This window comes from Morone saxatilis, unplaced genomic scaffold, assembly GCF_004916995.1.
Source record: "Morone saxatilis isolate NCDOM2014 unplaced genomic scaffold, NCSU_SB_2.0 Contig20, whole genome shotgun sequence".
In the NCBI taxonomy this organism is placed as follows: Eukaryota; Metazoa; Chordata; class Actinopteri; family Moronidae; genus Morone; species Morone saxatilis.
Window position 1 is genome coordinate 1,508,655 of NW_023339763.1, and position 12,892 is coordinate 1,521,546.

At 39.8% G+C, this 12,892-nt stretch overlaps 1 protein-coding gene across 2 annotated transcripts in view; it reads left to right on the forward strand.

Moving 5' to 3' along the window:
* LOC118332008 (ion channel TACAN-like) overlaps positions 1-5,789 on the forward strand; it is an 8,555-nt gene extending 2,766 nt beyond the window's left edge. The window contains exons 3-12 of one of the 2 annotated variants that reach the window (XM_035667135.1): positions 120-251; positions 381-440; positions 515-610; positions 1,141-1,230; positions 1,574-1,639; positions 2,245-2,306; positions 3,740-3,832; positions 4,199-4,263; positions 4,437-4,505; positions 5,346-5,789. In XM_035667135.1, the coding sequence (XP_035523028.1) occupies positions 120-251; positions 381-440; positions 515-610; positions 1,141-1,230; positions 1,574-1,639; positions 2,245-2,306; positions 3,740-3,832; positions 4,199-4,263; positions 4,437-4,505; positions 5,346-5,459 (847 nt within the window). In that variant the 3' untranslated portion in view covers positions 5,460-5,789. Of the gene's footprint in view, positions 1-119; positions 252-380; positions 441-514; positions 611-1,140; positions 1,231-1,573; positions 1,640-2,244; positions 2,307-3,736; positions 3,833-4,198; positions 4,264-4,436; positions 4,506-5,345 lie in introns of both variants that reach the window. The other variant, XM_035667134.1, reaches the window with a different exon arrangement.
* Positions 5,790-12,892: the final 7,103 nt, after the last annotated feature.

The window sequence follows — 12,892 nt, forward strand, 5'->3', positions numbered from 1 at the left end:
TTTGTGGGTTTTATTTGTACTTAATCAAGCATGTTTACAAAAAAAAGTTACAAAAGTGAGTTTATGTTACTTAAAAATGTTTCTGAGTTAATATAACTCGTGTTTTTCTTCATCTTTAGATGCAAAGAAAACCACCCGACTCCCAAATTAAGTCCAGAGGAAATGGACGCCATCGCCGGAATCGAGGACTCCATGAAAGACAGAGTGAACGCTTTCTGTGAGATGGAAGCTTTTCTGCCAAAGAAGAACGGGTCTGATTCTGTCTTACGATTCATAGTTACCTGTCAGCATGTTCGAGCAACATATAACAGCTTGTCTTCTTTTCAGTCTTTAAAACATTATGATGTTTGCATTGTGACCGACTGACTCTTCTTGTTTAGGTTATACCTCACTCTGGTGTTAGGAAACGTCAACGTAACGCTCCTCAACAAACAGTCAAAGTGAGTCACGTTTCCTTCCAACCAAACACAGTTCGCTCGTCACAGCGTCACACTAACAGCGCTTTAATCAACAGGTTCGCCTACAAAGACGAATACGAGAAGTTCAAACTGGTCCTCACGGTCATCCTCTTTGTGTTCGCCTTCACGTGTCGCTTTCTGTTCAGCTACAGGTGAGATTTATTCACAGTTAAGCTTCTTTTTCTGGATTCATGCACACAAATGTGGTGCTTTAGTGCACAAGTACCCACAAACCAGTGCAAAACCAAAAGCTTTGTACCTGTAAAAGCAGAATGTTTGAGGTAAATCCCATTAAGACACATTGTTCCTGATACTGAGAGTGTTTTCAGTTGTATTGCTGCTACATTTTCAACCACAAATCCATTTTCTTTGATTTTTGTGATACATATGTACCAACTGGACACAAAGCACACATTTAATAAAAAAAAGAATGTAAAATAAGTAGAGAATAAAACTAAATAAACAACAAAAACTAGCTTCTGCACACAGTCCCAGTGGAGGCAGAGAATCAGAGCTGTACCTGGGACTAGAGTCTGACTGATATCAACTTTCTTTAGATTAAATTTGGTTATATTTGGTTAAATGTAGCCGATCAGATCCAGTGTAAACTGACAGTGAATGAATGAATTATTTTATGTGTGAATTTGTTTGTGGAGTAACTTGTTGTTGTTTGTTTTTCCAGAGCCTTAGATGCCCTGTTCAACTTCCTGTTGGTGTGGTACTACTGCACACTCACCATCCGGGAGAGCATCCTCATCAGCAACGGCTCAAGGTCTGCAGCTTATATCCCGACCCCGCTGTTATTGTTATTGTTTATTGTGACAGATAAACTGCTCACACGCACTAAAGGCTTCCTCAGGGCCGCGTAGTGAGCCAAATCCATAAATCATTGCAAGTAACATGTACATCTAATAACAGATAAGATAAGAGATGTATATGTTAGAAAGAAAAACAGACAGAAATAAATTCAGCTTCTTCTCTGAAATCTTCTGTGATTAAGTGTCTCTGCATTGATTCTTTTATTGGATGTCACACAAACAGCTTGTATCATAATAACATCATAAGCAGGACCACGTACAGTCCTGTGTCCCTCACTGTCCCCCGTGTTGTTTCAGGATCAAAGGTTGGTGGGTATTCCATCACTACGTGTCAACCTTCCTGTCTGGAGTTATGCTCACTTGGTAAGTTTACACTTTCACAATACCCAGAGCTGTCCCGAACAACATTTTTTAGGGTTTTTTGGAGCCAGTGAGCCGTCGAAACGATCGAAACCGACTCGTTACGGACGTTTTTTACCAAGTCTGAGCTTGTCCGGGCTGAAAGTGAAAGTTTCTGCACACTTAGATCCAAATGTAGTTTATCACAGAAAGTCTTCACACTCAGTTTGGACACATTCCATGCTACCGAGTCCAGGCTTGTAAAATATCTACAGTCTCTCTCTATGTGGGATTAGGTTTAGACCTGTTTGTTATTTCTGCCTGCTTTATTCATTTATTTTATTTATTATTATATATATTAAATAAAAATGGTATTTGGTGGTTTTTAAATATACCTTTTTTAATTTTTACTCCATTCTGTCTTATTGTTGTCCTTGAGCTGCACTAAACTGTATAAAAGGTGCTGTACAAATAAAGTTTGATTGATTTGAATACTGATTTTGAGCTTTCGAAGCATGTGGGTCAGCCCTAACCATAACTTGTACATCATATTACAGCCATATATTGTCCAGTTGTCACTGTTGTCCAACGTTTGCCCTCCACTAACCAGATGCTGTCTTTGTTCGCAGGCCTGAAGGCGCTCTCTACCAGATGTTCAGGAACCAGTTTCTGACGTACTGTCAATACCAAAGTAAGAGAGATTCAAAGCTGTGTCACATATATTACGAAATATACTCTATTTAGAATACTTTACTGACTCCTCATCCCAGGATATGACAATATTAAGACATTAGTTGCGACTATACAAGAGATTTTAATATCCAATTCAAATCAAGTGTGTTTTTACCAAAGTGCACGACACATCAGTAGCCACTAACAAGACACATTAACAACAATAAATGGCAATGTAAGAACAATATAATATTATATATAAAAGCAATTGTTCTGAGAATCTAAGAGGGAGTTCAGAGATGTGGGGGGGCGGCCTCTGTGTGTACGGCTTTAAAAACAGGTAACAGGACCCTCAAAATCAACCCTGTGTTTGGTCGCCAGTGCAGGGCTGATGGTACTGGTGTAACGCTGTTTCCTTTCCTGGTACCAGTTAGAATATTTATTTGTGTGCTCTGTAGATGTGTTTGAGCCCTCATATGAAGAACTGAACACTGTGTGACAAAGACAAGAAAGCTACTGCCAGTTTCATATTTGCAAACTAACTGATCTTATTTGAATATATTTATATATTTATATATATATATATATATGAACCTACTCTGCCTGATAACAGACAACTTGGAGTCGTTACACCCCATTTGCATCTTCACTCTGACATTGCCTCCATTTTAACTGATTGGTGTGTGAGGGAGGAGGAATCGATTTTTACTAACAAATCACCAGAGACCGACGCTGATGCAGAGCCAGGCCGACATGTTGTTTGCAGGTGGTTTAAGACTGGAGCGGAGCAACATGAAAACTACAATCTCGTCTCGTATGAACAGCCTCGATAGCAGCGTCCGTCCTTTCTGTAGCAGCTGCCGTTGTTCAGTCCCTTTTAGGAAGTTGAGATCACAACAGGTAACGCAAGTTCAGATTCTAACTGGTCCAATCACAGTAACATTTCTGCAAATTTGACCAATAATTTTAGTTCCCACAAGTTTCACCAACCTTAGCAGTTCCCCTGAGAAAACTATAGTGGGTTTATTTTCACTGGAACAAGCTGCCTTCGATTTTTAAAAACTACACAGGTCAGAAATCTTTCACATTTAAAGTTCCCTTTGACTGGAACAATCTACCTGTAAATATTCGGCTTATATCGTCTTATCACCTGTTTAAAAATGCTGTTATGTGTTATGCCCATAACAACCCCTTCATAACTTAATTTTATAATAATGTTTTGCAACTCTACCTAAGTCTAGTTTTGTTGTTTTGTTTTGTCTCTGTATGTTGAGTTTAGTTTTTGTAATACTTGGTTTAATCGAATGCTATTTCAAGGTTTATTCCTAATTTACAACGACGTCACTCACTGACTTTTCCTTTCTAACACAAACTATTGTTGCATTTTTCACTTTCTCCCCCCACTTTATTGCAAAAACAATATTTATTTTTGGTTCTGTGTTTGCAAAGTAGGCTTTGTCCAGTTCCTCCAGTACTACTACCAGAGCGGCTGTTTGTACCGACTCCGAGCGCTGGGAGAAAGACACAACATGGACCTCACAGTCGGTAAGTGGAGCTGCTGTCAGTCATTCATGGTCACACTAACAGGATAGGTGCATTAAAGAAATGTCCAAATATATGTTTGAGGACATTTAGAAAGAGTGTGGCCGTTACACAGTTTGTCCACCAGAGGGCACTGAAATATGATGATATTCATTCATTCAACGCAATACAACCTCACAGAGTTTTCTTTGTGTTTGTGTTCATTTAAGGGAAGAAATCGAGAATAAAGGGCAATATGTTTAAGTTTTTATTTATCTGTCGTGTCTGTGTGTTACTCTTGAGTAAAGTGTAGCTCTTGCAGGAGGTATATAAATGATTTAATACAATGATAATGATAGATTAGGTTAACTCTCCTCTCGTGGTGTTCAGAGGGTTTCCAGTCCTGGATGTGGAGAGGCCTGACCTTCCTCCTTCCTTTCTTATTCTTTGGTCATGTGAGTAGCTTCTCTCCTTATAGTGCTCATTTACTCCATTTACACAGAGCTTTATCTTTGCCTATTCTAAAGATTAAAAACTTATGAGATACTGAAAATCATACTGAATATATTTATATAAATTTACTCTTTGTAGGTCTTTGTTGACTGTTGACTGTCGCTCCTCTTCACAGTTCTGGCAGCTCTATAACAGCATAACACTGTTCAAGATGTTTCAGCTCCCGGAGTGTAAAGAGTGGCAGGTTCGTACTCCGCAACAGCTTCAATGTTCATTTATTTATGTCCGTGTGATACCCAGAGTTTAGTTTTTAACCAGTTTCTAATGTAATGTTTGGCTTTTCCTTAAAGGAACTGATAAACTGTACAATGAACCCAAACAGTGAACTCACTAACTGCAGGAAATTTGTGTAAAACGAGCGATTTGGATGAATTTTGAGGAGATTATTTCCTGTGAATATTGATCAGGGAGGGGTTTTACTGATATTTATAGGGACATTTTATACAATTCTCTGTCTGTATTTTGTATTTTCTTCTTTTTAACAATCATAAACACTAAATAGGCTTCTTTTATTGACAAATTCAGTGTTTTCTTCTCATTGTTTGATTCAATCAGCTCTGGTTGTTTTAACTTTTGTGATCTTCGAAGTTTAGATCTTAAATAATAATTTAAACTTTAAAAAATACCAATTTCATTTAGGTTTCTTCAGAGAAATTGATTAAACACTGAGATATAGGCCTACAGTGTATATTTTTAAAGTTTCCTTACACCCCTTAAAATCAAGAAGGACTCGATACCCCCCGTAAAGCTCTGATGACCCCCTACTGCTGGTCCTGATAATCTATCTCACCTGACTGTTAAAGTAATCAATGTTTCTTAAATGGGTGGTGTGCGTACCCCTAGGGGTACTTTGGAGTACTGCAGGGGCGACACAAGATCGTTTTTTAAATGTTAATTTAAACAATATCAGTTGCACAATTCTTTAAATAATTAGATTCTAATAAGTTAAATAAAAAATATAAAAGTATGTTTAACCACTGCGAATAACGTTTGTTTGTTTGTTTGTTTGTTTGTGTTGCGGTAGGTTGTGATGTGTGGCTGCTCTTACATGGTGCTCTTCATGGGAAACTTCTTCACCACGCTGGGAGTGGTTTACCAGAAATATATGAACAACCAGGAAAAGTCCAAAAACCTCTGATGAGCCGCGCTAACGAAGACAATCACCAAAAAATCCTCCAACGTTATGATTGTTGTCCTTGTGGACCATTTTAAATGTTCTGCTATTACTATCAGTGTCCTTTCAGTTTCATATTTGTCGTGGTCAGAGCACATTGTACGGGTAGCTTACTGACCCGTCAGACAACCAGGTACTCAGCAGGTCTCGCTCAGTGACACTGTGAGGTTGTTTCAAGGATTCGTTACTGAATAAAGCTTCATATTTATTTAGAGAAATCTAGAGTTTGTTACTCAGCAGCTGTTTATGTATTTTAGCCTTTAAAAAGTGCTTAATAAAACACTCCAAACTGAACACAGCTTGTTTTTGTTTTCACTGTGGCTCAGGAGGAGCGACATACTGAACCCCACATTGGTCCAGATGTGCATCAGTGTATGAATGAGTTAGTTTCTGTTTGTGGTGAGCCTTTGCCATCACTGTGGGAATGTGGCGTGAAGTGTTTTGAGTGGTTGGAAGACTAGGAAGACGCTATGCAAGTACATTTAAAAGCAATTTCAAGCTACAAAAACAGTCAGGTGTTAAAATGAACTTTGAACTACTGGCTGTTCAGAGATTCCACTTTAACACACATCCAATATAAGTGACATCTACAGTCCTTGATCCAAGTTAATTTCATGTGTTGCTGTATTTCATCACATAACCACAAGGTGGCAGCATTGAATAGTAATAGCTGACAATGGACACACTCCAGGTCCTCTGTGGAAATACAGTGAGTAAATTTCATCCATCAAAACTTTGAATCTTTTCTTTATTTTTGGACAAACATCATCAGATTTTTCTTTATTTAAATATTATTTTTACAGGGATTTTGGGACTCCCAGATAGATCTTAAAGTTGATTGCAGTCCGCCATCTGTCTGCAGGACCCCGAGTGATCAGGAGGTGTTAAACTGTTGAGCTAAATTGTTGATCAAGGTCATGAGTGAATGTTATTAATCAGAGAATGATTCAGACTCGTTGCTGCAGCCTGAACGAGACAATTATCAGGTCTCAGTGGGAAGTCTGGACTCCCACGTCTCCAGTCACAACCTTTTTTAATGTTAGTCTGGACTCTTTGTTAAAGAAATTACAGCTTGTCAGATTAGCACCTGTATTAGATAACACATCCATAAGCAACACCAGGGAGGGGCATAGCATCCCCTCCCCAGCAGCCCCAGGGGTTTTTCCACAAGTAGGGCGCTGACTTATGCAGGGGTGACATTTTCTGTGTCTCAGCTTCCCAGTCATTCCCAGTTTATACAGTTCCAACACTGTTTATTAACCCTAGTCTGCAGAAATACTTAAATACACATTTATACCCCGTGTCAGTCAGGGGTCTGGGGTGAGAAGCGGGGCAGTTTCTGACGCTGTGTAGGAAGCCAGGCTGGTGGAGGAGACTGGGTAGGGCTAATTAGTGGCACGCATGAATGGGTGAAACCACAGCCAAGTGAACTGACACCTGGATCCCTGGAGAGCCTGATGGAGAGTCCTGGTGGGTTTAGGACGTGCTGTGGTCCTGTTGTGGTGTGTAGGGCCTATTTGTTCAAATAAAAGGCCCCCGCACCAAACTCCATTTAAGAAATATGATATATTACACGGTGGCTCACCTGGTAGAGTTCTCACTATAGTGGCCCAACCTGCAGCCCTTTGCTGCATGTCGTCCCCTCTCTTTCTCCCCCCTTTACCTGTCTTCAGCTGTCCTATCAAAATAAAGGCATGAAAAGTCCAGGAGAGCTTCCTCATATTTACATATTTCCTGTAAGAACAGGCAGTTAGGGAGGGAACTGTTTCTGTAGCCAGTAGCGCTGAATGTGTGTTACGTCCCCCCAGTCCAGCAGCAGTAGTGGATCCATTAGCTGACTCTGTTCGACTGGGAGAGAATAAAGTACAGAAGGTGGTTTTATTCTTGGTTTTGGCTCCTGACACTGCTGGGCTAAATCAGTTAACGTTAGCTACACAAGCTTTAACATGTGATGTTAAAGGGTTAAAATAATTTTTTTTAATTTCAACTGGACAATAACAATCTCTACATGTCTGTAAAAACACGTAACCCTTGAAACTCAACCTTAACGGCGCCATATGTCGTCTGTCTTCTTGTCAATTCTTTCCTTAAAGAGGACCATTTGAAACTGTGGTTAAAACGTTGTGATGTGCATGCAGAGTAAAAGAAGAACCTACCTTTTTAGTCTTTATTTGGAGCTTTATGACCTTAAATCCAGAATATAATGCACATGATTGTTAGTAGTTGTACTTTTAATGAAATAGCTGAGAGAGAACCTGAAATATAAGTTGAATTGACTGTAAAAGAGGCCTAGTTGAGCTGTTTAATAAACCTGTGGTGTCATGTAATCACATGCAGACATATTTATATGCAAGGCACAACTTCATGAACATTAAAATACAACTATAAGAAAAAGAAGAATGAAAATATTTCAGTAAAGTTGCATTTTTTGGGGGGTTTATGATTTAAACATACCTACAGTAGAGGCACAGAGCCAGAACACAAAGAAATAAAGGATGGAGAAAAATTTGCACATAAGATCAGAGGGAATAATACCTGAAAAATTTAAAATGGAAACCACCCTCGCTCCCAATTTATTACAGTAGAACTCCCCCACCACCACCACAGCAAAAAGTCTTGGATGAGTTAGTGCTGGAGGGCCAGTGGGAGCGAGGCTGGGGCTGAACAAACGGGGCGAGGAGCAAAGTGAATGGGGTGGTAAGGAGGGAAGGGAAGGAGGAGGGCTGGGTATTCTCCCAGCCTGCACCTCTTTCATCTTTCTCATTAAAGCCGGAGCAGTGGGGGCCCGTCAAGAATGAGCCCAAGGACATGGGGATCGGGGACTGAGAGCCTGAGCCTCGCATCAGGAGGTGGAGAGAGGAGGGAGGAGAGCATCCAGAGCAAAGCAGACGGGCTGCCATGTCAAACCTTCACCTTAAACTTAACCCGCCTCCCTATGGGACCCAGATAAAGACCTCTTATCTGTGATCACCTTCTCTGTCTGCGCTGGGAACGACTCTAGCAGCAGCAGCGAGGAGGGCGGGGAGGGTTGAGTTGGTCTAAAACACACAAGCTTTCTCTCAGAGAGCGAGTATGAAAGAGGAGGGCAGCACTTATGAGCTTCCATCTGGGACAGACTGATTAAAAGAGGGGCCGAGGAGAGGAAGCAGCTCCTGATAGAGGGAGGTGATTCTGAAGAAAGAGGCTGGTCCGGGAGTAGAAACATGGCGGTGTTTGATTGGAAAGCTTCAGATTGGAATCTGAAATGTTTGGATTTATGTTGGCGGTTTTTATCGGGCATCTGTGTGAATCCCGAGCCCCACCCAAACCCGAATTTCTGCTTTAAATAGTTTATTAGAAGCTAAAATAAACTACATAGTGCAAATTATTATCAACACAAATAACATATTCACTCATTATTTACAGGTTTAGTTAGTTTAGTTTTATCGTCCTGGATCCTGAAAGCTTGCTTTTATAGATCGCATGAGTTTTTACCTGGTTATGAAACAGTTTAAGTTTAATACTGATGCCTGATCTCTAAAAGCAAGAAGAATGTCTGATTTCTATATACTTATTCTCAATGCCTGCCCCCTTCAGATTCAGTCAGATTCCCCTTGAAATCAATGAAATGAGGCGGTAGAAGCACTTTTGTCCACAGGGGGATAGAAATATAAAGCACCTGATGTTTCCCCATAGGATGAATCCTACTGACTTTTTATCTAGTGCCATCATCAGGTTAAATGAACAAATAGTTTATAACCACATACCTGCAAAACTAATCACATTCCCATCAGCCTCAGACCTTCTTTGAACTCGCCAGTTAGCTAATGTTAGCATGCTAACACACTAAACTAAGATTGGAAACATGTTAAACAACATACCTCCATATATACTTTAAAGTGTGCTTCAAAGCTTGATACTCTTTAGTTCAAGTTAATTCATAAAATGAATTAAAACCGAGATTGTTGTGGCTGTTTTTAATGTGTTTTACAGGACTTATTATTGTACGATATTACTATTATTAAGTGTATATTTTATATTTTTATACACTTATGTACCCTCTTAAAAATGAGATGTTGATCTCAGTGGTTTAACACATAAAGAGATCATCTAACTTGACCTCCTCTCTGACGGAGTACGGTAGCAAAACGGGCGACAAACGATGCTGCATTCAATACATTAAATCATAAATACGTCCTATGTTCTTGTTTTCAGCTCTCCAGTCCGACAGAGAAATACTCTGAGCAGAAGACACTTGGCAGCTCTCACTGTCTGCTCCGAAATGCTGTTTGATGCTTCAGAAGAGGTAAAAATGTTAAGGCGGATGGCAAGCAAGCCTTACTGTCTCTGCTTTTTGTGGTTGCTATAGGAACCCGCAGTCCAAACCCCCAGAAAGCACCAGAATCAGCTCTACAGAGTGGGGGTGGGGGTGGGGGGAGTCCTGATAGGGTTACTCCCAAAGAGCTGTGTTAAAATAAAGATGAATTCCCTTTTTTCTTTCACACTCTGCAGGCCATAAAGAAAAAGAAGAAGATCTCTCTCCTCCACTCTTTCTCATATTTCATTCCTCATTCTCTCATTTAACAAGTGGATGTAATCATGTTTCCCCTCCTATTAAATATGCATATTTAATTTGGCTGCTCAGTTCATACTTCAAGAGGTGAAGGAGTTGCTGTCGTGGGAGTTAATTTCTTAATGAGAAAACGGCGGGGGGGAGAAATAAAGATCTGAATCTCATAGCTGCAAGAGCTTCCTATAACAAGGACCCTTATTTTGTTTCATCATTTACTTAAATTAAATGTATTTCAGCTCCTCTCCGCTGATTGGCTGTATGTAATGTTTCCGCTCTCGTCCACAGAGAGACAGCAGCACATGTGCCGGTGGATGATTAAAGCGCAGATTGCTTCAGTTACACGGTGAGGGGGTGAGGGGCTTTGGGGCATGTTCACACCTGCTCGGATTCATCCAAACCTTGGAAGTCCCGCTTTTATTTCACCTTACACCTGTGTTTTGGCCACCTGGGGGGAAACAAACTCACATCGTTGTCACCTTTTAAGTTGATAATGTGAAGTGTTTTGTGTCCAGAGGCAGTTTAACACGCGTTTTAATGCTGTTTTGTGCCAGTTCTGTTGAAGCCTATAACAGGAGAGGCACACTAAAACCCAACATATCTACAGGCGTTATTTAGTCATTTAATAAACATTTAATATATACAGTAACTTTTGATTTTGTGTTGCTCTTGTTGGCTTGAATATATATTTTATGTCATTCAGGGTGAAAGGTGTACACTTTGATTTGTGTGCATCCAAATGTTTCCACTCACATACACACTCCTGTTATCCCAGCATTTTACCATTTGTAGTGTGTATGAATGTCTGTGATTGTGGCATTTCTTAATTTTTGTGTATTATTTATATTTATATCACATCTTAGACTGCGAGAAACGACACACACAAAGTCAAACTGTCAAAGTAAATAAACATGCACAGAGTAGTACTACTATACTATAATAACTCATTTTATAGCACATTTGAGATTGTAGGTTACAACTTGATAAAATAGACATTTAAAACTGCTATAAAGCATCAATTAGACTGGACCCTTGACCCCCACTAGGGGTCGCCAAAGCTTCATGAGGGGGTCGCAAGGCCTTCTTGATTTTAAGGCACGTAAGAAAACTTAAATAATATACACTGTAGGCCTATATCTCAGCATTTAGTTCATTTCTGTGAAGAAAAGTAAATGTAAAGTGTCTAATAGAACAATGACCAAGTGTCAGGGAGAAGAAAACACTCAATCTGGCAATAAAGAAGTCTGTTAAGTCTGTATGATGGTTAAAAATGATAAAAAAAAAATACATAATACAGACAGAAAATTGTATAAAAAGTTCCGTAAACAGGAAATAATCTGCTCAAAATTCATCCAAACACTCTTTTTACACAAACTTCCTGCAGTTAGTTCACTGTTTGAGTGAACCACACACCTCTACAACCTCTTCCACATCACTGCAGGACAATGACAATCTGATTCTGGAAGCGTGACAGTTCTCTAGAACTTAAAGTTGAGATTTGAATCAAATATTACGCTCAATTTCCCAGCAACAGCCTTGAAGGAACAATTGGTGTAAACCAAAAAAAAAAACAGGTTTTGGTTTTCTGTAGAGGCACAAATAAAGAGTTTGTGGTTAGTCTTTTGTACTTTTCCCTTTGGGTATGAAATGTGCTATGTGAATATATTTGCCTACCAAACCTGGCAACCTCACTGTGACTAAAACACTCCAGGATGCTGCACACAGCAACGTAACTCTCCATAAAACCACACATTTTTCATGTGTCAGTTTGTGTACATAAGTAAACGAGATAAAACATGTTAATCAGTGAGCTTTTAGCAGCGCTGGTTGTTGGACTCTGGGGAAAAAAAGCCGGAAAAGAAGTTTATTTCCCTCCCCGATTCCTCTCAGAGAAGAGAGAAAAGCTTTAAAGTACCTGGACGACAGAGCGTGTTGGACATTATCCAAAGGATTAAGAGAGGTTCTGTGTGTCTGAGGGTTTACAAAACTACTCCAACAGAAGTAAAAAGCAACTGTGCAAGGTCTGGGACAGGTAGAGGTATATGGGTTTAATGGGGGATTATGAATGTGTGTACATAAGTATACTGAAAGACACACATCTAGGCAGTCATGTCCTATTTTAAAAAAGGTTGTAAAATGTTTGATGGATATGTGCATTTCGTCAGTGATGATGTATCATGATGCAGTTTTTACTTCCTCTTCGGTGTGACCATAAATCCTCCAACACATTTTCTAAATCATGCAAAGGACAAATTCATTTCAGCCATAAAAACAAAGATAAATCAACGTCTGACAGCAAATATAGACAATTTAAAAACACACTGCACTATACACATTTACATACACAATCACACACAACTGCATCCCACAGAGTCCTTGACCCACATGTAGGAAATATTCGGCCCTGAGGGGCCAAAGAAGGAACAATGAAGTGGGTCAATGGGCCCACTCCCACACACACTGCGTGTTCTTACCAGATGGCCAATTTGGTCTGAGCCAAAAGAAAATTAATCACAACACATTTTGTACCCCCGTCTGATTGAATACAATCAGGCCCTGCACCGTGCAGAATAAACACCCCGCAGCCTCCCGCGGTGCACAGTCAGCGTGCGGCGCTTTCACTCGACACGTACGTACACAGCGAATCACAGGAGGAAACGCTTTCATTGTCACTGTAGCTCTAAAGCTGTCACTTTGTGATCAAGTGTTGTAATTGACTTTTTCTTGTGTGTGTGTGTGTGTGTGTTCACTTTTCTTAAATATTACGTTTATTTCCAAAAGCAGATTTTGCCTGAACTTGTTGCGACAACCTGGTTTTACATATAAAGCTGTGGTTCCTTTCCTTTAA